Source organism: Streptopelia decaocto (assembly GCF_964273445.1).
Source record: "Streptopelia decaocto genome assembly, chromosome: 24".
NCBI lineage: Eukaryota > Metazoa > Chordata > Aves > Columbiformes > Columbidae > Streptopelia > Streptopelia decaocto.
Window position 1 is genome coordinate 3,527,122 of NC_138679.1, and position 27,856 is coordinate 3,554,977.

At 52.3% G+C, this 27,856-nt stretch overlaps 1 protein-coding gene across 9 annotated transcripts in view; it reads left to right on the forward strand.

Annotated features, from left to right (window-relative positions):
• PTPRS (protein tyrosine phosphatase receptor type S) overlaps positions 1-27,856 on the forward strand; it is a 150,104-nt gene that overhangs the window by 113,819 nt on the left and 8,429 nt on the right. For 4 of the 9 annotated variants that reach the window (XM_082072266.1, XM_082072267.1, XM_082072268.1 and 1 more), the window contains exons 11-26: positions 486-791; positions 2,529-2,722; positions 4,951-5,068; positions 8,229-8,819; positions 9,507-9,604; positions 10,067-10,320; positions 10,716-10,809; positions 10,981-11,196; positions 12,714-12,871; positions 15,561-15,673; positions 17,108-17,155; positions 20,996-21,093; positions 23,460-23,583; positions 26,258-26,433; positions 27,262-27,381; positions 27,492-27,646. In XM_082072266.1, coding sequence (XP_081928392.1) covers positions 486-791; positions 2,529-2,722; positions 4,951-5,068; positions 8,229-8,819; positions 9,507-9,604; positions 10,067-10,320; positions 10,716-10,809; positions 10,981-11,196; positions 12,714-12,871; positions 15,561-15,673; positions 17,108-17,155; positions 20,996-21,093; positions 23,460-23,583; positions 26,258-26,433; positions 27,262-27,381; positions 27,492-27,646 — 2,863 coding nt within the window. Of the gene's footprint in view, positions 1-485; positions 792-2,528; positions 2,723-3,168; positions 3,196-4,950; positions 5,069-8,228; positions 8,820-9,503; positions 9,605-10,066; positions 10,321-10,715; positions 10,810-10,980; positions 11,197-12,713; positions 12,872-15,560; positions 15,674-17,107; positions 17,156-20,995; positions 21,094-23,459; positions 23,584-26,257; positions 26,434-27,261; positions 27,382-27,491; positions 27,647-27,856 lie in introns of all 9 variants that reach the window. The other 5 variants (XM_082072273.1, XM_082072270.1, XM_082072271.1 and 2 more) reach the window with 5 other exon arrangements.

Consider the following 27,856-nt stretch of genomic DNA (forward strand, 5'->3'; position numbering starts at 1 on the left):
GACTCTTACATTTAAGCCACCTGGCAAGAGATTTGCTTTTCTTACTTACTTTTCACAGAACCCTTGAAAGAAATTGGGGATCCCAGAGGCTGCGGTTGGGAAACAAGAGCTTTGCCAGCCAGGGGGGACCCGCCAGGCCCCTGTAAACAGGGAGCCAAGGCAAAGGTCCTTTCCAGGGCAGTTTGGTACCGGCCCCCTCTTGGCCAGCCCGCTTGCCGCTTTATTCCTTTATTTTACAACATTTCCATTTTGATGCCCCATTTCATTTCCGTTGGCTTTTTTTTTTTTTCCTATTCATTTAAAAAAAAAAAAAAGACAACAACAAAAAGCTTCTTTTTTAATTTTATCTTCCTAAACCAAATTTTTGTATGTTTTATTTTAGATTTTTTTGTTATCATTTTCCTTTTTTTTTTCTTTTTATCTTTCCCATCTTTTGTTTTTTTCCCCCTTCTTCCCTTTCCCTCCTGAATTTTCCCCCCTCGTAGAACCGTCTGCCCCCCCTCAAGACGTAAAATGCGTCAGCACCAGATCCACCGCCATTCTGGTAAGTTGGCGGCCGCCTCCGGCCGAAAGCCAGAACGGCGTCCTGGCCGGCTACAGCGTCTACTATCGAGCGCTGGACTCGGAGGACACGGAGCTTAAGGAGGTGAATGATATCCCCCCAACCACCAGTCAGATCCTACTGGAGTCACTGGAGAAGTGGACAGAGTATCGCATCACTGTCGTGGCTCACACGGAGGTGGGGCCGGGCCCGGAGAGCTCGCCGGTTATCGTCCGCACAGATGAAGATGGTAATTGCGCTTTTGCTGGGTTTTCCCCGAGTCCCCCGGTGAATACGTGTCCCTGGCGGGGGGGACATCGAGGCAATTCTGGCCACCAAACAAAGGCACAAGCCGCAGCCCCCAGTTTAAGCCATTCAGCATCCACCTCCCTCAGCCCCTCTGCATTTCTAGGCTTGTCCTTCCGTACTTTGGGGATGTAGTTTTACATTTCTGGGTGTTTGTTTTATTCACGTCAAGCTCTGAGCCAGGGAACTGCTGGAGAGAGTCCAGCACAGGGCAACAAAGATGCTGGAGGGAGTGGAGCATCTCCCGTGTGAGGAAAGGCTGAGGGAGCTGGGGCTCTGGAGCTGGACAAGAGGACACTGAGGGGGGATTCATTCCTGGGGATCAAGATGGAAAGGGGGAGTGTCAGGAGGATGGAGCCAGGCTCTTCTGGGTGACAGCCAGTGACAGGACAAGGGGCAGTGGGTGCAAACTGGAACACAGGAGGTTCCACTTAAATTTGAGAAGAAACTTGTTTGGGGTGAGGGTGGCAGAGCCTGGCCCAGGCTGCCCAGGGGGTTGTGGAGTCTCCTTCTCTGCAGACATTCCAACCCGCCTGGACACCTTCCTGTGTCACCTCATCTGGGTGTTCCTGCTCCATGGGGGGACTGCACTGGATGAGCTTTCCAGGTCTCTTCCACTCCTGACATTTTGGGATTCTGTGAGCCTTGACTTTCCTGGAAAGATGCTCTTACTGAGCAGGGAAGCAGCTGAAGCAGCAAGGAAATTAAATCAGAGGAGACGGTTGCTGCCAGAAACTGTTTGAAAATATTAAGAGCTCTTCCCACACATTCCTTCTTACCAGCTCCTCTTTAAGTCAAAGTGCTGGTTATGGGAAAAAAGGAAGAATCTCTTCCTTGAAGTTTCAGAAAACCTTTGGTGACAGTTTAGACTCCACTACAGTGGCCCAGCTTGGAGACTTTTAGCACTAACAGGAGTAAAAGACTTGAATTTTCCTGGTATTTCTACAGTAAAATAAAACCAGGAAAACAATCTGTGCATGAAGGGAGAGCTAGGACCCTCAAATAGTGCAGGTCAGGTAAATAACACAATTAAATTCCAGACTTCTCAGGCTTTCTGCCTCCATCCCAAATAAAAATAACTTTTTGAAAAGCAACAGGTTTGTCCCCAGCGTGGGTCCTGTTTCGCTGCCCGTGCCCAAGTGGACGGAGTACCTGGCTCAGAGAAAGTGTGGGTTTCTTGTAGGTTTAGCTGTCAATTGTTATTTCCAACAATTCTGCCCAAATTCCATCTGAGACATGTCGTGTTTCCTGCCCCGACATTGTGCAGCAGCTGTAACCACCGACCGCCCGTCCTGCCCGAGAGACGAGGGATCTCCAGGGCACGTCCCCTCCGCATCTTCTCCACAGGATCCCACAGGCAGGACCGGAGCTTTTCTGGCTCATGAGGAATTGGCTTTACCCTCAGAACGTGGTCTGGAACTATATGGTTTCTTCCATCTGAGCAAACTGGGGGCTGTGAAGAACATCAGGACTATGAGATGGACCCATTTCCCTGCCCATCTCCAAGCTGTGCAGATTAGATCCCCCAGAACCGCTTCCCCGTTTCACTGAACACAGACCAGTGCCAGATGGTGGCATATCCAGTTTAAGCCCCCCCCTCCCTTCAGGGCGGTCGATTCAGTGTGTGTATGTCCCGCTGGTGGATCCCCGGGTGACTCTTGCCCGTTTCTTCCCTCCTCAGTGCCCAGCGCTCCGCCTCGCAAGGTGGAGGTGGAGGTGCTCAACTCCACCGCCATCCAGGTGTTCTGGCGTTCTCCAGTCCAGAACCGCCAGCACGGCCAGATTCGCGGCTACCAGGTGCACTACGTGCGCATGGAGAACGGAGAGGCCAGGGGGCTGCCCCAGATCAAGGACATCATGCTGGCTGACGCCCAGGTGAGCGCTCGCCTCCCGCTCTCGTCTCCTCCTCTCCCAGAAGGGTTTTGGGGGGGTGGGTGATCCGGCTGCCTCGTCTCATCCCAAGCAACGTTAAGGCTGGAGAAAGCAGCTGAGTGTCTCTACGACGAGGTGTATGTTGTGTTTCTACAGTTCATTTGCACTCGCAGACTATAGCTATTGTGGAAGAGCATGAGGTGCTGTCCCAGCACTGAGCTAAATACCAGCCACCCTCCCTGTGTCTGGGACATCTTTTAAAAGAGGCAAAGGCCACAGTGGAATTTACTAATTTCTCCCGCTCTACTTCTTCCTTCATGCTGGCCTGGTAACTTGTGACCTCGTGTGGCTGCTTGCTCAGGGGCTCCTTCCTCATGCTGTGTCTCTGTCTTTCCCTTCTTTCCCCTCTTGTATTCTCACGTGCAAAACCTCTCTTGTTCTCTGCCCAGTGGGAAACAGATGACACTGCTGAATACGTAAGTAAAATAAAAAGCAAAAATCCTCCCATCCTGGTTCTGTCCCTTCCCTCCTCCCACTTCCTCTTGTGCTGTGATATTTTCCTTTTCCTCGATGTTTTTTGCAGTGCCCGTGTGCCTGTTTGAAGCCCGCTGGTGGTTTCCCATGCGTTGTCCCCACCCTGCTCACTTTGCGCCCCGTGTGCCTGTGTAGTTCGTCAGGGTTTTCCCCTCGGCTCTGAAGGGCAGACGGGTCTGCTGCTCCTCCGCGGGGAAGCAGATGGGATGTCGAATTTGGGAATACCTCATATGCTTAAAGATGGACTGGTCTGCAAGGACCTCTGGCTTGAGCCTGAAAAATACAGACAAAGAAAACATTGAATAATCAAAGCCCCAGAGCTCCTGAGCTATCAGAACATGAACAAGTGCTTTGTGCCCTTAACGGGCCAAGGTTCTTAGATACTCATTGATACAAAGCACTGAACAACTCTTGGCCCTTTTGCCTTTCAAGGAGACCTTAAATCCGGCTTGGCTGTTTGGCATTTGCTACCTCTGCTAAAATACTAAATGGTCTCAGTGATCCTACAGCTACAAAGCAGAAGGGATAAGGAAAGCATTTCCTTCTTGGAATGACAGGGTCCCAAGATAATACACTACTAAATAAGTTGTGTTCCTGTCTCCTGGAGATTGCTAAGTGCCCAAAAGAAGTGAGAGGCCTCTCTTTTACAGATGGAGAAACTGAGTCATGTGAAAGGCAAAGTCTTAATAAAACTCAGCGGTAATTGGGAAAGCAGAGCAGATTTCTTGACTTGAGGAAGACAGACCTGTCTCTGGAGCTAATGGCTTCCAAACTTGTTGATCACAATCCCACCATTTCGAAGTTCTGCTGTTCCACTCCCTGCTCAACGTTGGGGGCAATCCAGCTATTTTCAGGACCAGCACATCCTTCCCAAGCACTGCCCTGCATTTCATATCAAAAGGCCAAAGGGGCAGTGGGGGCTGAAGGGAGAGGGAAGCCATAAAACATGCACAGCGTTCACACCTCCCTCCTTTTCAGGGCCTTGGAGAAAACCCTGCTGCATATGCTCTCATCCTGTTTGATTTAGCACGGGTGTTCCTTTGTACAACACAGCCCTTTGAAGGGCTGAATGCTCCATGGAAGGGCTGTTCTTGAGGCCAGTCCCCTCACAAAAGCTCTCGGGAGCCAGGTGTGCCGAGCCTGATAGAGGGCGGTGGGGATTTAGCAGAGCGCTTTAGCGTGCGAGCAGAAAATGTCTTCTTGCACTTTGCGTTAAAGCAATCCCTTTAATATTAGGAAGGCATTAAAAAATATCTCTGAGGAGAGAAGTGGGGGGAGGGTAACGGAGAAAAAAACTATAATCTCCTTGAAACCGCTGAGACCTCCTCCGAGACGGCAGAGTGAAGAGGAACGCTTTGAAGAGCACAGCGGCGTTCTGGTGGCTGAAGCAGTTTGTATATTTGGAGATAGGGAATGTGCGAGAGGTAGATGTGGAGGAGAAGGCGGCGAAGCGGGGCCCCGCAGACATGCCGTGTTTTCAGAACAGGCCGTGCCTGCCTCTCGCTAAGGGAACGTGGCTTCTCAGCCTCCTGCCAGTTGCCACTTCCACCCAGTTACCCCAGAGCATCTCCTGGTTTCAGGTTCAGTGAATGTTCCTGCATGCAAGAAAAGGGCTGGGACTCCTGCAGGGAGGAGAGATCTACCTGTGTGTATGGACATGAATATTTACATGATTTCCCTTGGAATCTCGCAAACAGGAGATGATCATTGCTGGGCTTCAGCCTGAGACGACGTATTCCATAACCGTAGCCGCCTACACCATGAAGGGAGATGGTGCTCGCAGCAAACCCAAAGTGGTCACCACCAAGGGCGCAGGTAAGAGTCTGTTCCTGAACCGCTGGGATTCACCTGTTTCCTAAAGCCCTCGCGAAATGACGTCATTTTCTGTCCAGTGCTGCAGAAATCCCAGACACACTTCATAATGCAACGCAGGAGGAATTCATTGCTTGTAATCTGCTGCGGTAGAAATTCTGGTGCACCAGAAGTGAAGAGAATCTCTGCTGGTCTGAGACTGCGTGGCTTTGATGGTTGGCACACCGGGTGCGCAGGGGAACGGGAGAGCCAGAGCTCCACTGTCATGGTGCTGACTTGCAAAGATCTGAAAAGCAGCAGGAAGACAGTGGTGGCTCACAGTGCCCACTCCTCTTTTAGTATCATGTCTGAATATTCATCCCCTCTTTGCTCAGGATTAGTGGAGGGAAAAGTACTGACAGTATTGACCTTTTTCTGCGACCTGGGCTCTGTCTGCACATACCAGCCAGATTTCATTCCTTCCTTTGACCTATTCTTTGTGGCAAAGTGTCTGGTGGTCTTGGTACAGAGGACGCAGTGCCAGGCGGGGATGACAGGACCCAAACAGGAATGACAAAAGGCAGCGGGGTGTCCCTTGCTCTTCCGGAGAGCTGTGCTGCCCTCTCAGCAGCTGCATTCCTCTGGCTTCTGCTCTCGCACTGACCAGCTGCTCAGCGCTATGGGAAGGGGTTTGTGCAGCTGAGGGAGGCTCTGGTGCCCAGACCTGATCCAGCCCATCTCTTGTTGGACTGACGTTACCCTCTCTCACCCCATTTTGCTCGTGTTCTTTGTTCTGTTCCTGCTGTCAAATGGTGGCTTTCTCCCCTTTTTATTTCTTTTCTTTGCCTACTAACTTCCCAACCCTGGCTGGCTGGTCATTTGCTTCTTAGTTTTGGGGCAGTGACCTTCACCCTGCCTGTAGCAGCTGCATAAACTGCCACAATCCCTTGTTTCTGGAAGAACATTGCTCTCTGCAGAGATGGAAAGCCTTCGGTCAGCACTGCATAATTAACCTGGAAACCTCTGCTCAGGCTCTGGAGGCAGCACAGACACTCAGGACCGAGCTGGAACACGCAGGGCCGGACCCCGGCTGCCCTCCTGCCCTTGCTTTTCCCTGCCCTGACTCGCATCTTCAGCTCATGTTGTTGTGTTCAGACAAGGAAGTGGGATTTGAGCCTTTTCTCTCCCCTCTTGCCTCTCCTGCCTTGTTGAGAGATCGGTACCCAAGAGAACAAGGGTGATTTCTGGGACATTAGGATGTCCAGCCCGCTGTCCCCACGCCCGGCGCCATCACCGCGCTCTCAGACTTCGCCTTCACTCGCCCTCTTCGCCTTCCTCTCTACCTTTGCCCATGTTCCTTCTCCATAGTCCTGGCTTCTCTCTCCTCATTTCCTTCTTCCAGAGGCTCTCTACCCTTTTCATTTTCCGCTCCCGGAGCATTTCTCTCTGCCTCCCTCCCTTGTCACTCGCTCTTGTCACCTTCCCTCATCTCTCCCCATTAGGATTTGCAGTGCAGGTGATCAGTCACAGAGGGACGTTTTCCCCAGCACAGCAGCTATTACCCAAAACTCAATTTCCCCCAACTGGAAATAGCTATTTAAAAAAAAAAATCTTTCAAATGGCTCTGTAACATTCTTATCTTCTTTGCAGTGTTGAGTCAATATACCTTCTGAGAGGAGAAATTTCTTTCTTTATCATTCAGGGCTAGGGGCTGAATTTAAATACAGTAATACATCCAATTTTCTCCTTTACTGTCCAAACCAATTGCAAAATAAAACACTTCCTCCCCCTCTGCACTTTCTTCTCACCTTTCTTCCAAACAATATTTGTTGTGCAAATGTAATATTTTTCAAGCTCAGCTGATTATAGTAACATTTGTGATAAAAAGCAAAACATAAAGGTAATGACACTGTTTTTCTCTTTAATGTCTTTCTTAAGCATTTCCAAGGGAGGCTCTCCAGGGCTGCTCCTTAGCCATTCTTCGGCAGTTTGAACTGAATAAAGCATTTGTTGCAGAGACAGCCCCTCATCCCTGCCTTCCGATGCCCGGTTTAACTCCACTTTAACTCCACCAGGGTCCTTCCCTGCGCTTCCCACTCGCTTCGGTAGCGGCACCACCGCTCCCCGACCCACCAAACCTCGCTCGGACTCGGCTGCGAGAGGGATGGGATCCTTTCTCACTCCATTCTCACTCCTCTTGTTCAACCAGAAATATAAAAACGCCAAGGCGGAGAGCAGGAAATGAGATCTCTAATAGCGGAGTTGAGTGTAAATGATGCATGAGCTGCTGGAATTAATGCTCTGGTTTCTCTGGCTTCAGGAACCTCTGGGCCTGCATGTCGTTTCAGCAGGGCTGTGGGCTTGCTTAGCGGTCGGGCAGTGCCAGGGCTCATTAGCACCGCTGAGCTCCCGCAATATCCCCCTAAATGTGGAGGAACTAACTGACAGGTTAAGGAGGGAGCAAACCAAAAAGACGCCGACACGCTCTCACACAGCTCTCCCTGCCCTCTGCCTCCCACCGATTTTGGGCTCTGGTTCCACTCTCTGTGTGTTTCCTTCGTTCTGTACCCAGCTGGGTGATCAGCTGCTGCCAAACGGCTGGGCTGGCCCCGCGCCTGCTGCTCGGGACCTGGGGCTGCCCACACTCCCTTTCCCATCCTTCATTACTTCACCCTCAGCTGCTCTGGACTTCCCAGCCTGAGCCAATCTGTTCCAGTCGCTTTCTGCATGAGTTGCACTGTGGAATGGAGAGACAGAGAGGACGGGAGTCTGGGGGACTCCTGCGTTCGTCCTTCCCTGCCCTGAGAAGCAATCTGCTCCAGGACGCTGGGAGTCAGGGTTGCTGAGCTTGTTCTTCCCAGCTGATGGGGAGCGTGTGATCCGGGGTAAGGCAGGAGCCACACACACCTTTCCATCCTGAGGAAAGGGAAGAAAATAACACCAGAAATGTTTCAGCACCTCACAGCTGACAGGTTGGCAATGCACCTCATTCCCCAAACCTGACAGAGACCCTGCACCCGTACAGGGGTGGCAGCCCCTCGGCTTACAGGGGACACACTGAAGTTCACAGCACCAAACCAAAACTTTGCCACTGATTTGAGGAACCTGTTGCTGCAGCTTTAAGAGTCTCTGCACCTCCTCCCCTGTCCCACGCTTGACTGAAGTTGTCCCTCTTCTCTCCCAGTCCCAGGGAAGCCCATCCTGTCTGTGCACCAGACAGAGGAGAACACTCTTCTGGTGAAATGGGAGCCTCCGTTGGATGCGGAAGGCCAGGTGATGGGCTACCGGCTCCAGTTCGGCCGCAAGGATGTCGACCCCCTGGCTACCTTGGAGTTCACGGCCCTGGAGGATAAGTACACCGCTCCCAGCATCCACAAAGGCGCCACGTATGTTTTCAAGCTGGCCGTGAAAAGCCGGGCTGGCTTTGGGGAGGAAGCTGTGCAGGAACTCACCACCCCTGAAGACATCCCCAAGGGTTACCCCCAAATCCTCGAGGCGAGCAACATCACTTCCATGTCGGTCCAGTTTGGCTGGCTGCCCCCCGTGCTGGCCGAGAGGAACGGAGCCATCGTCAAATACACCGTGGCCTACCGGGAAGCCGGTTCTCCCGGCAACCCGCTGGAAAAAGACCTGCCCCCCTCCCCAGAGAACTCCTACACCCTCAACGGCCTCAAACCCAACACCGCCTATGATGTTAAAATCCGTGCTCACACCAGTAAAGGCCCCGGGCCGTACAGCCCAACTGTCCAGTATCGGACGTTCCAGCTGGATCAAGGTAGGACTTACCGGTTTCTCCTCCCTCTCTCTCTCCTTGTAACCGGGGCTGGTGCCGGGAGGCAGAGAGCTGGAGAGGTCAAGCCGGGCTCAGCCAGGCTCGTGAGTAAACGCAGAGCACTCTGGTTTCACACTCAGTCCCTCAGCTCCTCTCTGCCTTGGGCCAGGTAAGTCCCTTTTACCACTTTCTTCTAAGTTAAGTCCGGACACCCTTCTTTCACTGGCACCTGAAGCGGGGGGCCAGTCGCTATACAGGTGGGAAGAGCATTTTCTTCAGCTTTTGCAAGCAGCCAAAAGAAAACAAAACAAAACAAAACAAAAAAATTCAAAAATAAATTTAAAAAAAAGCCTCCAAACGTGACCTGGGATGGGTGTCCTCACCTGAGCATGCTCAGAAAGCCAGCACCTCGTTCCTGCAGCAGCCACCCAGGCCCATCGGAGTGTGGGCAGAGCCACGCGCCCTCCCCGGGGTTAGGAACGGGGACAGGGAGCAATGGGACATGGACCTGGGCAAAATTGCAAGTGTGGAGGAGGGAGCGAGCCCTCCCGTCCCTGCAGCGCAGCCAGACCCAGGCTGGAGCCCCTTTGCCAGTGCCTGACCTTCTCTTCCTTCTCTTTCTTGCTCTTCCTTCCCTCCGCTGCCTTTTCTTCTCCTTTCTCCCCTTCCTCCTCACTTTTCTCTCAGCAGTTTTGCCCAAGAACTTCAAGGTGAAGATGGTGACAAAGACGTCTGTGCTTTTGAGCTGGGAGTTTCCTGAGAACTACAACTCTCCCACCCCATACAAGGCAAGTGGAAGGGAGGACTCAGAACTGTGTATCTTCTCGTTTTCCTGGGAGTCTTGTCTGTTGGTTTGAGTACGAGAGTGTAAGAGGCAGGAGTTCTGGATTCGGTTCTCAGATATGAGCAGATAATGGTTAATCACTAGGTCAATTAGAAGGGTTGAAAAGCAGAGCTGTTGGGTTGCATTCCCAGCTCTGTTTCCAAATCATTGCCTCCCTAGCCAAGCTACCATAATTTTCCCATTTCCAGATAAATATTTCTCTTCCCAGAGAAGTCTCAAGGCTTCGTCCTGCAGCTTCCCACTCAGATACCTCCCATTCCTGTGTTTGCACCAGCTCTGGTGGCACACGGCACAGCCATCCCCCGTGCTCTCTGCAAACCAAAGCAATGGGGAAGAGGAGTTTGGCTGCTTGAGCAATATGAGCCTTGCTCACAGGCCAACTTTGCTGCCTCTTCGCCTCCCCCAGATCCAGTACAACGGGCTGAATGTCGACGTGGACGGCCGCACCACCAAGAAGCTCATCACCAACCTGAAGCCCCGCACGTTCTACAACTTCGTTCTGATGAACCGGGGCAACAGCATGGGCGGCCTGCAGCAGAACGTGGCTGCCTGGACCGCCGCGGACATGTTACCTAAGAAGCCAGAGGTGACCCACAAGCCTGATGCTGATGGCAACGTGGTGGTGATTCTCCCGGACGTGAAGAGCTCTGTGCCTGTCCAGTAGGTTTCTGATAAGCTGCAGATGTGGGGTGCTCGGGTTATGTTTTGGGGGGCAGCCCTGATGGCTGGATCCAAACCTGCAAGGGCAGGGCTGTGTTCCCTGCATTTTTAGCCTTGCTTACTGTTGGTTTGTGGAGCTACTTCCCAGGGCTAAAAGGCGATCCCGAAGAAATGCAAAGGGAGTAAATTAGGTGTGTCGTACGGGGTTACCACTGATTCCCTGCTCGTTCCAGGAGCAGCAGTAACACTTTACTACATTAAAAATTAGGGCTTTGCTGGGTTGGGGGAGTGGGGCTGTTCAGGCAAACCTCCCACATCAGTGTGTGCACTCTTTTCTTCTGTAGCTCACAGGAGATTAATTCCTTCTATTTCTTCTGATCATTCCCAACTCTCAGGGCTTACTACATCGTGGTGGTGCCTCTGAGGAAGTCCCGGGGCGGACAGTTCCTCAACCCCTTGGGCAGCCCTGAGGAGATGGACCTGGAGGAGGTGAGTGTGGCTGGAACTGAAGCTGGGACGGTTTCGATGGGTTCGGGGTGTCCGAGCTCCATATTCTGAGTAGCTAAGGTGAGGCCAGTCTGAGCTGCATGGTTTGAGTCTCCTTTCTCCTCCTCCCGTGATGTTGCTGAAGGGCTCACAGTGTTCCTTCGCCTCCTCCAGCTGGTTCAGGACATTGCCAGGCTCCGACGCCGAAGTCTGCGCCACTCCCGACAGCTGGACTTCCCCAAGCCCTACATCGCTGCCCGTTTTCGCTCCCTCCCCTCCCACTTCATCTTGGGGGACATGAAACACTACGACAACTTCGAGAACAGAGCCCTGGAGCCCGGGCAGAAATATGTCATCTTCATCTTGGCAGTGCTGCAGGAGCCTGAGGCCGTAAGTGCCGCCCGCTTTCTCTTGCCCTCTTCGCGTGCTTGTGTCCCCGTGTCCCCATCATCGCCCAGTGACAGCAGCTGCTCCCTCGGGAGCTGCCGGTCACCATGGGCAGGACTTGCTACACTTGTGGCTCCAGATTTGAGCCCAGAATGGGGAGTTCTGAACTATCCACTTAGGAATACGCTCGTGTTCAGAGACCCCTCGGTCAAACCGCTTCGCAAACACTGTCCTAATAGTCCTTAGAGCACTGACCTGAGATATCCTGCTTTGAGAGCAGCGCATCACATACTCTGGTCATTGTTAAGTTCCCCACCAAGCAGAGATGGGAGCATTTTTAATGCAAAACTAGCTGTGCTCACTGCTCTTTTTACCACTTCAGCACCTCTACTGATTCCAGTGTTGTTGTGTTTGGATTTATGAAAACAACTGGTTTAATATTTACCTGCCTCCTCCCTCCTGTACAATAGGAAGCAGTCTAATATTTTCTTGTTTTTAAATCCCCTATGGAGTTGTAGCAGGAAACTGTTTGAAATTAAGGGTTTTCAGTTTGGGGGTTTTTTTCCCCCTCAAATAAATATTTGGTTGTGTATTTGATATTAAGGGCTTAGGCTGACACGGTTTTGAATGGGTTTCTCAATCGGATTACTGCAGCTTGTGGTAATTTCTGCTTTAGAACGAGGTCCCGGATTTGCAGCAGCTCCCAAGTCTGCAGCAGCATCTCAGTCTTGCTGAGAGCTGATAGCGCTCAAGGGCCCAGATCTGCTGTTGTTGTCCTGTCCCAGACTTTCCCCACAAACCAGGACATGCGAGTTCTGCTCCGTGTGGTTTAGTTTCTGTGGAAGATGGGAACACAGCCTTCCTGGGCTCAGGACACTGTAGCACGCCTGAGAACAAGCAGGCAATGCCTGTTAGTCTGGACTCTGCGTTTCCATGTGCCTCTGATGCCCCTGCAGAGCCCAGCTCGCTGCAGCAGGAGCAGAGGAGACATTGCATTTTAGTAATTTCTATTTAATTGTAAGGGTTATTTTGATTTTCAGTCACCAGACCAGACTGTTTCTAAGCGTTAATTCTTGTTTTAATCCCTTCCCTCTTTCTCTGTAATCCCATCCGACTGTCAAAATCCAGATGGCTACAGGAGAGCTTGGAGAAAGCATCTGTGTGTTTGTGGAAGTGGAGAGGGCTCGGGGATGTGGTGGAACAGGGGCAGCATCGACTTGTTTTCTAAAAGCACCTTCCTGGCTATGAGATTAGGTGGCCCATGGGCACGAGCCAGTCTGCAGCTTCATGTGAATGTGATTTTTCAGTGGTCTGTATTGCCTGGAGCATTGGAGAAAGAAGACACCTCTCATATGGGTGCTTACCAACAAGAGGGCATTTTCTCTGTGACTATTTGGTTTTCGCAGCAGAGAGCTCACATCCTCTTTAGCAATTCCTCTTGTGGAATACTGGATGCTTGCCCCTTGTTTTAGGTCCTCGTTCCATCTCTGAACTCTATTCCATGACTTTGTGTCTTCCAGACTTTTGCTGCTAGTCCGTTCTCCGACCCCATCCAGCTGGACAACCCTGATCCTCAGCCGATCATCGATGGAGAGGAAGGGCTGATCTGGGTCATCGGGCCCGTCCTGGCCGTGGTGTTCATCATCTGCATTGTCATTGCCATCCTACTCTACAAAAAGTAAGAGATGCTTCTTGTGGCTGTTCTGAATGTCCCCAGCTCTGGCCCCTGAAGGGAATTTTCTCCTTGGTCCTGTGGTTGTCAGCTGAGGGCAAATCCTTCCACCCACACCGGAGCCCTGGAGCAGGAATGCTGAAATGGGATGATCTGACTGGCCCAGGAGAGATTAGCAATGAGCTACAGGGACTTGCTGCTTGCAAATCTACCTGTGGCACTCTCAGTGAGGCTGTGCTTGTCTATAGACAGTCTTGTGGCACATGTGCAATGAGTTTGTTGGGTGTCTTGCCCGTCTCCTCCAGCAGAGCTGCTCACAGCCGCAGCTGCAGGCTCCCCAGGGGTGATGCAGAGAAAACAGCTTTGTGCTGTGGATCAGCAGGGACCTCCAGTGTTCTCAAACTGGTTTTCAGCTGGAACTGGGAGACAAGAGCAGCAGCAGTAGGGCCGTAATGTGAGTCTGCAGGAGAGAGGAGGGAACAACCGCTGGAAATCCCAACCCTTTTCCATGGCTTTCAGAGCAGCTCGTGGTGCGTGCAGGGGACAGCACACGTGGGCCACACTGTGCTGTGAAAGGGCAGGAGAGGAAGCAGACGCTGAGCAAAATATATCAAGAAAAGTGGCAACATGGCATCTATGGCCAATGCAGGGGTGTCCTTAGCTGGGACATCTAGTCCCCAGGATGGGGGGAGCTCTCCTGACCCTGCTCCAGCTTCCATCTGCACAGCTGTGTTCACAGTTTTGCATCCCAGCATGTGTGAAGCTGCTGGACACAGGAGTGCTCTGGGCTCAGGGACTCAGGTGCTGCTCGTTGGTGTCTGATCTAATTGGGTAATCGCTGCTGGGCCCAACTTCCACCTGTGTTACCAGGGTCAGAGCTGAGCAAGTTCTTCCCCCTTCCTCTGCAAGTCCTTTCTAACCTGAACATTTGTCTTGTCTTCTCTCCACTTGCTGCTTTCCTGGACAGCAAACCAGACAGGTAAGAGCACCAGATTTGCTGCTTGCTGAGGTTCTTTCTGGCTGGGCTGGCTGTGTGTTGGGCAGTGTTCACTGCCTGTGGTGATGGGGCTTTGTTGCTGCAGTTTCTGTCATTAGATCTGTCCTAAAGGGCGCCCTGTGTCACACCAGCACGGGACCATGTTTGAATCAGGGCAGAAAAAGCAAAGCAAGCCCAGCTTTCTCCTGCTTGTCCATTCCTAAACATAATGGCTCTTTCTCAAGCTGAGCAGCAGTGACAGTAAACGGCTCATAAAATGTTGGGTTAATGGAGCAGAGAAACACCCATTTGTGTTGCAGTCAGAGGTGAAAGCGGGTTTTCTCCGCGTCTGCCTGCTCCGTGCGGGCTGTCCCTGAACCGCTGCTGGATGCAAGCAGAATTTCCCCAGCCGAGCTGTCCTCGCCCCATTGCAAAAGCTGTTCGTGCCCCATCATCCAGGGATTTCTGAGAGAGTTCATTTATGACTGCAAAAATGAGGCTTGTTTTGAACCATTTCCAAGGCTGGGAGAGCTTTCACTGGAAGTAACTGATGGGTTTAGCCACTGAACTATTAACAGCAGTTCCAGAACTGCGGCAAAAATAAACTACTCCCAAACTGCAAAGTGGTGTAATTCCAAAATGCTGCCCCATGCGGCGCTGGCAGGGCTCATGCCACTTCTTCTAGCTATTAATGACATTAAGAGATGGCTAAAAATGTACTGAATAACCTCCTCTCTGCCCAAGTAATTGCTAGTATTGCTGCAGGCGTGTTATTGGAGGCTTCTGTGCAAGCCGAGCAGAAGAGGCAGGAGCTCTAGAGCCATCTTGCTGGAAGGGCAGGGACAGTATCCGCAAACCTCGGGGTGTGGGTGCACGTTCCCTGCCCACCGGAGAAGTTCTGCCCCCAGCAACTTCTCCCTGTTCCCTCACCAGGGGTTGTCCCGTCTTCAGATCACCACTGGGCTTTGCTTCCAAATTCTTTTCAAGGAGAATGAGCCAGGTCAGCAAAGACTTTTCAACTGCCTCAGCTCACCTAACCGCTCCTGAGCAACATATATTAGGAAGCACTTAGATGTGCAGCTCAGCTGGCAGGTTGGAGCGGGCTTCAGCTCTGGCAAGGAGGTGAGACAGATCTCAGCAGGCACAGCTGGGATGGGAGAGGATGTGGCCACACTGGTTTTTGAACCCGGATTTTTAGGGTTCTGCGGCTCAAAAAAGATTGAAAACCGCTGCTCTGACTTCTCTGTCTGCCGCCAGGCACTGTGAGCTCCTAAGCAAGCCAGCAGAGCTATCTCGTATTTTATGTCCAAGGTCATGGTCAGGAGATTCTGTACTTTTCCAAATGATTCTGTTGGCTCTGGTTCTTTCAGGCTGAAAATGGCTTGGCCGGCTTTGCGCTTGCATTGCTCTGCAGGGTTGAGTGGCGGCTCGGAGGTGCGAGATCGCAGCACCGCTCCTCGCTGTGACAAGGGGACACTTCTAGAATGTCTAAAAGCTGCTGAGCCATTGTAAACCCATCCAAGATACAGCACTGACAAAACTTCCCAAGCCCCATCCCTTTTCTGATGCATTTTGTGCAGTTTACACCCTCGGCTGCATCTGGCCCTGATTTTGGAGGGAACCATGCTTGGGTCTGAATGTGCCTGAGTAGCTGGAAAGATTAAAAGCTCATAAGCTAAAGACACTTTGTCTTTTTTGTTTCTTTGTTGTTTTTTTAAGCAAAAGGAAAGATTCAGAGCCGCGGACAAAATGCCTCCTGAACAACGCCGAAATCACCCCTCACCACCCGAAGGATCCTGTGGAAATGAGGCGCATCAACTTCCAAACTCCAGGTAACCGGCTGCAAACCGGCCTTTCTCCCGGGCAGGCAGGAGCAGAGCAGCTGCCCTTTCCTCAGCCCCCTCCCGCCTGCCGGAGCCGCTGCCGCGCTGAGCCCTGGCGCTGAGCTACGCTGCGCCTAAGGAGCCTCAAAGCCCGGTCTTTGCTAAGCGAGACTGCTGAAGGAAACCTGCCGGGAAACCTCGGGGACTTTGCGCAGGCTCTGCCCATCAGCGAGGAGGGTTTTCCTGGCTGTCCGGCTAAATTGGTGCATTCTGGGCTAAGTACACAGCTGCCGAGCTTGCCAGAGCGGCGCTGCTGCCGTGCCTGGCGCTGGAGATCCCGGGGCGCTGGAGGAGCAGCGGGGCAGGCTGTCCACCTCTGCAGCTGCTGCTTTCCGCATCCGTGCCAAAAGGCTCCTGTGCAGAGCCAGCCCTGCCCCGTGCCGAGCGGGGAGAGCAGCGCGTCGCTCGGCGCAGACGAGGCAGCACCTCCCGGCTTGGCGCTGCAAACGGAGGCTCCGTGCGCCCTCCGTCCCCTCCACGCGTGTCCCCACGGCCGTGCATGTCCCAGCTGCCCGCATGGCACCTCCACGCCGCCCAGACGGGCCCGTCCTCACGCAGCGATGCTGACGGTGCCTGCGCGCTGGTACCCGCCTCTGCCTCCCAGCCCCTGCTGCTTGAGGGTTTGGAAGGGAATTTATTGTGCTTTTTGGGGGCTGGCTGTTGTTTTCAGTTTGTTTGTATTGTTTTGCTGTTTTGTGCTTGTTAGTAATGTTTCTGCAGCTCCTGTTTCCCATCCCAGTCCCGTCCTTAGTGTTGTCTGAGTTCTCTCAGGGTGAGGCTGGCAGGGATCTTTGGGGAGGCACAAAGGCAGCACCAAGCGAGGGTTTCATATCAAAAAGAGTTAGGAACAACCAGCCCAGGCTTAGCAACGATTGAGTCTCAGCTGAGGGGTACAGCGGGTTCCGTCCAGCGTGCAGGGGTGAATGCAGAGCAGTTCAGCAGCACTGGGGTCCCTAAATCAGCTCTTAGTGCTGCTTTTGCAGGAGAGTCTGAAGGCATTTGAGATGATCCGAGTGGCCCCAAGTGTAGCCCAGCAGCAGTTTGTATTTCTCTGGGAAGACTCCATAGGTGCTGTCTGAATTAAAGCCAATTGAGTGCAATATACGGTGGTCTAGAAGAGGACCCGGAGGTTCTTCTCCAGCCAGATGACCCAGGTCCAGCAAGCAGAGTCTCGTGTCCCCAGGAGCAAAACAGGGGGGGACCTGGGAACGGGCCAGTGCGTGAGCATCTCAGAGAGGGGAGACAACCTGTCCTAGCTTAATTGGCACAAAAAATAACTTTCTTTTCCTCTTTAGATTTATGTTGGTTTTCGTTTCTTTATTAGCATGAAATTTTTAAAAGAAGTGTATATTTTATTTATTCATTTTTTACTGTTTTCTGCAGATTCTGGTCTGAGCAGCCCTCTCAGTGACCCTGAGTTTGACTTGGAAAGTTAGTTCCTGTGTGTTTTTGTTCCTGTTGGTTTCATTTTTCCCCTCCCATTATTATTATTATTATTTTTTTCCTCTTCTGTCGCTTTCCTTTCCAATTCTGTTTCGTTCCTGCTTTTTCTTTTCCCTTTTTTTTTGGTTTCTTTTGGTTTATTTTTCCGAATTCTCTGTATTCCCGCAGCGTTTGCCCATCTCATCCCTTTTCTGTGCCATCTGTTTGTCTGAACTGCGCTTCCAGTTTTACAGTATCAAATACACCACCAGGCCTTTGCGAGACAGGGGTAGCAGCAGAATAGAGCCCCGCTAGCAGCGTGGGACACTGTCCGTCCTTCTGCGTCTCTTTTGCTGTCCCTGAAGAAAAGCCCTGGGTTTCAAGGCTTCCTTTTCTCCTTGTTGTCAAAGACGTTTCATTTCTGGAGCTTGGCTAAATGTCCCTCGTATTTATTGCTGGGCAGAAAGCCATCTTTTGTGCAGCGGTGTGCGAGCGTCGTGTGTGTGCGTGTTTTGTGTTCATCGCTTCGTAATGTGGGGGAAAGAGAGAAGGAGCTGACGGGCCCCTCGCTCCTCAGCACCGTTTCGTGCCAGATGAAGGACAAAGGGCTGTTTCCCACCCGGGGCAGGTGTCTGGTCCTTGGCAGCGACTCGTTCCAGGAGCACAAGGACCAGAGGCTTCTCCATCGTCCTGCACGCCCGGGTTTGTGCCGAGTGCCATCCAGCCGCCGCCGTTCCGCAGGGAGAAAATGGGCTCTGGCCCATGGAACAGATGTTGAGGGTGACGTTTCTGGCGAGTTGGCTGGCGCACAGAGAATCAAGTCTTTTGTGATAAGATTAGAGAGATTCAAGTGATTGAAATGTTAGATGAGACTGGCTCTAAAGGACTTCATCCCCATTAGAAGCCAAGATCCCAGCTTTGCTGGGTGGGTTTTGGGTTTGATTTCTTTCTTTTAGATGTGAGGTTTCAGCTGACAAATGTGAAGAGTCACAGATGCTGCTTGTGGCTCGGAGATGCGGGGGCCAGGACGTTTTTCTGAATAGTTTCATCCAAATATCACTCTCTTTAGTATTGAATATTCCTGGCAATAGTGTCCCTGTTCCACCTGCCACCTCCTCTCCACCCCCTTGTTGGAACAGAGCGGGTTTGTGTGGTTTTCACGCCTTGGCCGAACCTCGGCCGCCCTGGAGGCTGCTGGGCATAGGAACCCATGAGCCATTTGCCTTTGTGTCTTAAAAAATAAGAGAGTTATTGAATTAAAACCAACAAAAGAGAAGCTGCTGGAGCTGATGCAGCAGCTGGGAAGCGCCGCTCCTGGTTCATTTAATATCAAACTCCTCCTGGATCCTAATGGGAACCCTGATGCACTTGGCATTGTGACCAGGAAAGTGTTTATCACTGTAGAGGTTTCTGGTCTTCTTTTATTATAAAGAGCCCTAGAAATCGATCCGACGAGGGGATTTGTGTCTTTAGCAGCAGCAGAACAAGGCGAGTTCCCGTGTGTCTGTTCACAGCGGTTGGGGACGGGGACGGATGTTCCCAGCGAAGGGACAGAGCTGGTTTTCAGGAGCCAGTCATGCTGAGGATTTTTCATGGAGCTTTTCTGAAGGCAACTTGTGAAATGCCTTCAAGGGAAACGGGATTTCTCGTTCCAGATTGGCACAGTGGGCCTTTCCCACGCGGCCCAGTTGCTCAGAGGGCGTGACACACGTTGCTCCATGACTTCTAAGCCAAAGAGGATCTACCATTTTTATTTTCTTGTTATTACTGGGTTTTCTGACAGTTTATTTTTTTTCCTTTTAACCTACGTGCTCATCGTTTGGGGTTTCACTGGTCACACTGTGTTTCTAAGCACACTTGAGGTTTTTGCAGCAGAATCAGGTGGGAGCAGCTGCCCAAGCTCATCCAGCGCAGGGGACGCCGATCGGTGAGGGGGTGACCACAGAGATCTGCAAACAGCTTCACTGAGTTGCCAGGAGTTGTTCTGAGTGGGGCTGAGCTTTGCTGTTCCGCTGCAGCTCAGGGTATATTCAGCCCTTGCTTTCAGAGGCAGAAGGACAGACATTAGAAGTGTTTGGTCCCTGATATCAGGCATCTCCATCCCACTTGGGCGGAGAGACAACCAGTTCCCCCCAGTGCCCCCAGTCAGCATCTGGTGCTGTGGCACTGGGATGGATGAAGGAGAAATCCCTCTCTGGGTGCGATGGGCTCCAGGACAGTGAGACACTGACCTTTTCCTCCCCGAACTGCGAAAACCTTTCTGCCCCGATCCCAGCAGCCTAGAGCAGAGCCAGCACGGCCTCCAGAACACTTGGGGTTATTTTTTGAGCTTTTTTGGTCTGTCCCGCCCTCCCCGTCCTATTTTCAGCCAGACTTCCTTGTGCTGAAAACAGATATCTAGTTAGCTTAGGAGAAACCTGTTGGAGCGGTGGTTAAACCCGGGCTCTGTGACAGACCCGTCCTGTCCCCAGGCCTGGGGGAGGCGGCATCTCTCTAGAAGTCACTGTAAAACTGAGGATGTCATGCTTGCTTTGCCATCTCTGTGCTGAGTTTTCAGAGTATCTGACCATGCTTCTGCCACCGCCGCTGCTTCGTCACACACCAACACCCACGGGGCTCGAAATTCTCCCTGGCTTCCATCTCTCCTCCACTCCCGTCCTTCTCATTGGGGACACCGCCCGGGGTTGTCGCCGTGCTGCCGTCCCTGCCTGTCCCCTGCCGTTTGGAGCGGGATCGGCTGGCAGACAGCATGGGAAGCCTTTGGAAAGACATCATCCAATGCAGATGAGCAAAGCACGGAGCGCTTTTCCGCCTGGATTTGCAGCGTAGCTGTTTGAGATGGTGGGACGGGCAGGTCCCTGCTCCTTCCAGAGCTCCCGCTGCCCATCTCAGAGCAGGACGTGCAAATCAGACAAAACTGAACGTGCCTTCGCTGCTCAGCCCTGTTCGTGGCTGTGATGTGCCCCCAGTCTGACCAGTCCGATGCAGCGTGGCCCTCCAGTACGTCTCAGAGTCTGTTCCCTGGCAGATCTGCTGCCCCGATACAAGAATTACGAGGGCAGCAGCTAAACCAGGGTCGCGAGGCGTCAGTCTCTGCAGCAACTGTTCCTCAGTCCCCCAGACTGAGAAGGGGCAAGAGGGTTTATTCCGCCTCTCCCATCACAAAAGGTGACGACGTCCCCAAGAGCTGCGAGGGGTCGGGCAGCCCGGCCGCAGGAGGGCGAGGACGGAGCCGTCACCCCGTCCCGAGCAGGGAGAGGAGCCCGTGCCCGACGTTCCCGTCCCGGTCGCACCCTGGGAACAGTGGGATCCAACCTGAGCTCACCGAACCAAAAAGAACAATTCCCGAAAAGCCTCCCCTGCTGCCCCATCTGCATTCCCTGCCCCATCGCCAGGTCGGCCGCATCCCTGCCCCTTCCCTTCTTTTGCGTTGGGCTTGGGTTCCGATCATTGCGGGTGCTGTCACATTTGCTGCGTAGGTTCCTCTGGCAGCATTTGCTCATTTTAAGTCCACTATTGGAATCGCTAACACGCATCTGCTCTTTGGATTTTCCTTTTTGTTCCGCTCCGATTTACACATTGAAAATGGGGCCATCACGGGAACACTCTCATTTTACCGTTTGTTGTTTTGGTGTTTTTTTAATTTAATTTCCTTGATTTTATTTTTTACTTCCAAGGACACAATTTCGAGCCCTGAATTCTTCTCTTCTAACCTCCCTACTTTCATTGCAGATCTTACATTGTAATTTTTTGTTCTTTTCCTGTTTCTTCTTTCTTATAAAATGTGCAACGGTTGTGAATTTTAGTTATGATTAACCGAGCTTCTTCTCCTGCTGTCTTGTCTTTTAGGTATGCTCAGCCACCCTCCAATCCCCGTTTCCGAGCTGGCTGAACACACAGAGCATCTCAAAGCTAATGATAACCTGAAATTGTCCCAAGAGTATGAGGTATGAGCAAGAGCGAGTGCCGTGCATGGGTTCGCAGAGCGAATCAGGGAATTCAGACAGGCCCTCATTTTAACGATCTGGTTAGTTGAAATCTTAAAAAAGCTATTTATGAATTGGAAGTTAAGTCGTTTTGCCCAGCGCTTTGCTGGGTTCAGTTCCAGATCATAAAAATGAGGCAGGTCCCTGAGCTGGCCCTGTCCTGGCAGGGTCTGAGCTCCGTTGGGAAGGGGGACGCGGCTCCGCACAGATGGGCCGGGGATGGGGAGGTGTCTGGGGTGCTCTGTGTCTTTCTCGTGGACACGGAGAGGACCGAGCTGAGGAACAGGATACGCAGTTTTATTCCGCTGACGTTGGGCGAGAGGAGCGGTAAGTCCTCCCCAGCTGACGGGATCTGTGGCCACGGAGCTAAAGCGGAGAAAACAGGATGATTTGTGCTTGGCTTGGCTTGTCTGGGGGTTTTGTGCTGTTTTTTTCTCCTTCCTGCTCATTTCTGGTTACTCAAAGGGGCTTGTGCGGGTGACCAGCTGTGACTGCGGGACTTGCATTGCAAATCACCGTCCCAGACTGTGACATTCCCACCTGCCGGGTCAGGCCAGTCCTGGCGCAGGGAGGGAAGGAGAAAAGCGTCATATCCCCCCTGTTACCACCGACACGTGGCCCAGGGTCCTTGTCACCGTGCGGGGAAGGGCCGTGCGCTTGCACAAACCAGCTCCTTGCACAAACAGCGTCGTGGCTGCGCCAGCGCTGCTTAAACCCCAGTGCAGATTGAACATACCACTGATTCCTTTGTTGTTGTCGTCGCTGTCCAAAGACATAAAATGCCCCGATTAGGGTTTTTTTGACTAATAACTAGTCCGGATGCTTAGTTCTGTTTGCAGGGGCTAGTTTCTGAACAAAGGGCTGTGTTCTCTCCGCGGAGGGGGCTGCGTGCTGGAGAAGGCGCCTTTGCCGTGCTGGGGTCTCTCACCGGCGCACGGGGGGAGCGGGAGCCCGTTAATATGCTCTATCCAGATTTCCAAGACTGATTTGCATAATGTAATATCCCAAGTGCCCTGGCTTGGTTCCAGCACAACCTCCTCTAGCGGGAGAGCCAGGGCTAAACAAACATCGCTAATGAAATGAACGCGAGGCGAGATTAGAGGGATAGAGAGCAAACAGACACATTACAACAGTATAAATACCCATTAGTTTGAAATGCTCCGCGGCGAGAGGACGTTTGTGGCGGGTGGTTTTGGACCAACGTTGCCACAACCAGCGGCGCTGAGCTCCGGGGTTGGCACAGGGTGACGGGCGAGGACCGAGCTCAAAGGGACAGACCCAGGCAGGCGCGCGCGGGACCGTGTCCCCAGCGGCCAGGAACACGCAGGGAGAGGGGACAGCGAGAAACACAACTCGGCACGCTCCTGCCAAGCCTCCAATTGAGGCAAACCCCTAGGGCTCTGCGAAATGATGAAGGAATTAAGCCCTTGTTTTATTTAATTCTCCGGCTGAGGATTTAAAGGTAAACGTAATTAACCTAATTTCCATATCTGGGACAGCTGGACTTTAGAGAATAAAAAACCACAACCACCAAACCTGGCATAAATCAGCAGGACAGGCAGAGAGGGTTTTTCTCTCCAGAGCATTTCATTGGGGTTTTTTATTCCTCCCTTCTAGGAAAAAGGTGCATTAATTCAGTTTGTAGGGTCAGGGTCCTTCTTTGCCAGACTCCCCTGGTCTTCCCCCCTCTTGGCACCAGGAGACCCTCACACAGAGCCCTTGTGTCCCAAGCGACGCTGTCCCTGCTCTTCATGGGCAGCCCCGTCCCCTCCCTGGTGTTTCATCTCACACGTGGTTATAAACCTTGTCCCAGCTTCAATATCTTCTTCTCCAGGTATTAGTCCTCACTGAGACACTGGTATATTTATGTCTTCTTAATCGTTTAGTTTAACCATGTGCAGATTTAGCCTCTTCATCATTTCATAAATACATCCCGATGTGATTGTTGCTGCTGTTCTCTCCCAATTGCAGCCATTTATCAGTGTCAGGCTGTAACTAACGCAGCGCAGCCCCGGCAGGAGCACGATCCGAGGCCTCTGTGCTGCAGCCTGGAATTGCGCTGATGCTTTTGCTACCGGGTCGTGCTGCATCGTGCCCGAGGGGGAATTATCATGGATACCGCTTGGGGCTGAGGGAGATGGGACCCGAGCACCCTGTGCCGCTGGGCTGGGGCTTTTCCACAGCAAAGATCGGCTCTGGAGAGAAGCAAACTGAACGCTGCGATCCTGAGCTGGCTCTTCGGAGCCATGATCTGGCCTACAGGGTGTTCAGAGCTTGATTTGCTGCTTTTTCTCCTGTCTGACTCTTCCGTTTCCTGATTCCTGCAGTCCATCGACCCTGGCCAGCAGTTCACCTGGGAACACTCCAACCTCGAAGTGAACAAGCCCAAGAACCGCTACGCCAACGTCATCGCCTACGACCACTCGCGCGTCATCCTCCTGCCCATCGAAGGTACCGCGATCGCGACTCCTACGTGTTTGTGCTGCTGCAGGGAAGCACATTGCGTGTGCTCTCCTCCCTTCCCTGCTGCCCTCTCTTTATATTCTTCTGTAGCATCTCCCTGGGAGTTCAGCGGGCAGGAGGTTGCTCTGTAAACCAGGCATTCATTACATTCTGGTGACTGACATATTCCCCAGAGCTGCCATCTCTCATTTCAAGGGCCGGTTTATCAAGAAACTGTGTTCCCTTTACTTGGAGATCCCCACTCGATATATTTCTGACTAACAGGAAGAATTCAGCCCACATGGTGCTTTAGATGGAGCAGGAACGGGTGGCGATGGCTGTGCAGTGTTTCTGTACGGCACATGAATGAGAAGTGAGTGCAGGGCTAATTGTACATATGTGAGTGTCGGCAGCGTAGCAAAGATGTGGCTGCTGAGTTGTACAGATGCAAAGATTACTTGATATGCAGCTCTTGCTGCATTCCTGGCCCCTGAAAAGCTGAGAATAAGAAGAGGTTAGTGTTAGACTGGTAGGTCACAAATTGTTTCCTGAGCTTCTTACGGGAGCGATGGTGCAGTCAGAAAATTTACATTGAATTTCACAACCCGTGGCTCTTGACAGAATTGCTCTGGCGCACGCCGGGGTAAGAGGGGCTTTTAGTGGAGAGGAGATGGAGTTTAACAGGGCACCTGCTTTGCTTGCCGCTGCCAAGATAACATTTGAGTTCCGTCATCTCGGGCTGTGCTGTACGGATAAAGCATTTAAAGCCGGTCTTGCATTGCTAAGAGCTGATCATCTGAGCAGAGAGGATATGGGGTGTCCTAATAACCCCCTGGGGAACGTAGAGGTCAATTCAGCAGCTTTCGTGACAAGGGAATTGCCAGAATAATCTAATGCTGGGTAACTCAGGAAGTGGGGAAGGGGAAGAGCTGTTTGGGGTGACAGCGGATTGCGGTGACTTGCCAAAATCTGCATGAATCTGGATCGGTCTTGTCCGCTGTTGGAGGATTTTAAACATTTCTCATTGGGAAGATGACTATGTTCTGGCTTGGTTTTCTTCCGAGATTAATATTGTATAAGCCAAGGAAAACAAAGTCTTTAAAAAGTTGCCTCGTCATTCAAGGGGAAAGAGAAGAGCACAGGGATAGGAATGAAGGACACTTGGCGCTGATGGCAGCTCTTGGGGACGCAGGAACACGGGGCTGGATGTGGGCAGTGGCATCGTGAGGGACCCACAGGGCAAGTATGACGGGCCAAGGTTTAATTTTCAAGCCTCTGAGAGGTTCTGAGCTGTCCTGGCTGGTGTGTTCCTTCCTACCAGGCTGTATTTTGTGCTGAGGGCTGAAAGATGAAAAGACTTAGAGGAAAGAGTTGTTGCTTTCTCTTTGTTTTAAGTCGGGATTTGTCAAGGCTGCACATTGTCACCGCCGGCTTGGTCAGGAAGAAGCAGTGGCTTTAATTCCGTGACTTCTCTGTAACCGGGCCTGTCACACCACGGAACATTGCAGGAGCTCACGGCCACCATTGCAAATTACCGAGCGGACCCGAGGGGGCTGGAGAGGCGATTAATTCCAGAAGCTCAGCCTTGATCACGTTCCTGCCCAGCGCAGCCACCTCCCCTCCCGAAATTTCAGATTGGGAAGGAATGGGGGCAGGGAACCCTCCAGAAATTTAATCAAAAGCCATTTCTACCAGCAGCTGAAATTACCGAGTACCCTTGAGGACTGGCAGGCAATTCAGCCTGGATCGCTCGCGCCAGCGGGAGCAGCGGCGGCTGCAGCAGGATGAGGAGCAGCGACCCAATTTCATGGGGGTGCCGCTCCCACCCGTGGCTCCCCCTCAAGACACGGGTTAAGCGTTGGGTACCGAGTTAATCACAGGTTAGCAGAACCTGCCAGCATTAAAACAGGCCAGCTCACCGCACAGGCGGATCCTCCGTTCCAATCCGGAGGGTCTCTAAAGCTGAACCTGAACGGCAGCGCTTGCCGGTGTCCGTTTAACTCAGAGCAGTTTCCTCCTGCCGTGTCCCAATCCTGCTCTTCACTCTGGCAGCACCTCCTGCCACTCGTACCCAACCCCTCGAGCAAGGACACGGGCAAAGCAGCTGCAGCTCAGCCTGGAATGCATGTGAATAGTAAAAAAAACAGTCCTAAAAATGACACTGGACAATTTAAAGCAAGTCAAAGCCTGTAATTTCAAAGCCTTTCCTGGCTGAATCAAGCGTGGTTTGTTGTCCCTGACTTTGCCCAGCTGTAGCTCACATTAGGCTCTGGACTGGGCTGTGCATCAAGCAGGTGCGTTTGCTGCCCAGACTGGGCGTTCTGAGACAAGGACTCGTTTTTGTCCTATTTAAGACCAGTCCTAGGCCAGGACTTCTGCTCCTCTTAGCAACAGCAGTGAGAATATCATGGTTTCCAGGCTTTAATAGTTGGTCTCTAATATCTTTGGCAAGAAGTTATTTGTCTCCCTGCACTGCAGAACCTTCGAGGCAGGAGCTTCCGCTGGGAACAACATGGAAAGCTCCTGATCTCCCAGCTGGGACTCCAACCCACCAAGCCATGAAGGCTGCGGTGTTTTTGCAGGGGAATTCTCTCTACCAACATCCCTGCAAAGATCTCCTCGTGCTTCCAGCTCCCCAAAGTCCTGCTCAAGTCACTAACTCACTTTTGCTGGTTTAACACAGGAATTGTGGGCAGCGATTACATCAACGCCAACTACATCGACGGCTATCGGAAGCAGAACGCCTACATCGCCACGCAGGGGCCTCTGCCGGAGACCTTCGGAGACTTTTGGCGGATGGTGTGGGAGCAGCGATCGGCTACTATTGTGATGATGACTAAGCTGGAGGAGAAATCACGGGTAAGATGCATGAGAGGGATGACGAGTTAGTCATAATCCTGGGGGATTGGAGGGTGGGGTTGGGGAACAGCAAATCCCTTTGATCCGCAGCCCACAGCAATGTCGGGGGGGATTTGTGCCTGTGTTGCCAGCACCCTGAAAGTTCAGTGATTCGTTGCATTTTTAAAAAAACAAACCATTCAGCCTGGCAAGCTGGAGCCTCCTTTGCAACTCCAAGAGAAGAGGACACTCAAGCCCGCCGCATGCTTTGTAGGGCTGTCTGGGAGTTAATCATGTGGCAATTTTCACACTCGGTTCTCTTGTTTAACAAGCCCCAGTACATCCACTCTAATCTTGGGGATCATTCCAGTCTGTTGTCCACATGATTGATGTGGTGCATCAAAGCCTGTGCTTAGTCAGTAGGAGCTTTTCATGCCGGGTCTGTCCAGTCGTGGTGCTCTGGAAAGACATTTCTTGTGCCTTCCCTCCCCTCGGTGACCTGCCCGGTGTCACCTGTAACAACATCAGGACACTTCTGGAATGAGTTTCCCCTCATAGGACCAGAGGAAACGGCCTCAAGTTGCGCCAGGGGAGGTTGAGGTTGGATCTGGGGAACAATTTCTTCCCCAAAGGGCTGTGGGGCATTGGAACAGGCTGCCCAGGGCAGTGCTGGAGTCAGCATCCCTGGAGGGCTGGACAGACGGACATGAGATTCTCAGGACATGGGGCAGTGCTGGGGTGGGTTATGGTTGGACTCCATCATCTTGAGGGGCTTTTCCAACCAACGTGATGGTGCTCCGTGCAGTGTAGGGTTTGTGCCAGCGCTGAGCGATGCCTCCTGTTTTCCAGATAAAGTGTGACCAGTACTGGCCGGGCCGAGGTACAGACACCTATGGAATGATTCAAGTGACGTTACTCGATACCATAGAGTTGGCCACATTCTGCGTTCGCACGTTCTCCCTCCACAAGGTGAGCTGTCTCCCGTTTCTTCCCCGGCCGTGGGCTGCAGATGCTCTCCGTACACAGCCGGGCAGGGTCCTGGTGCCCGCCCTGACTCTTGGTGCACTTTGCCTCTGCAGAACGGCTCCAGCGAGAAGCGGGAGGTCCGCCAGTTCCAGTTCACAGCCTGGCCTGACCACGGGGTGCCCGAGTACCCCACCCCCTTCCTGGCTTTTCTGAGACGGGTGAAAACCTGCAACCCCCCTGACGCTGGTCCCATCGTGGTGCACTGCAGGTACCGATTTCCCTCACCTAACCTTGCGTGGGGCCATCTGGGGAGGGCAGAATTTTGGTAGGACGTTGATTTGCACCTGGGAGATGGGCACGGTCTCCTTGTGAGGCCCTGAGCCATCTGAGGAGGGTACTTGGGGTTTTCCTTGAGCATTGAATTTCCTCAGGTGACGAGTGGTTTAGTTTGCAGTAGTTTGGTCTTCAGACCTTGTTA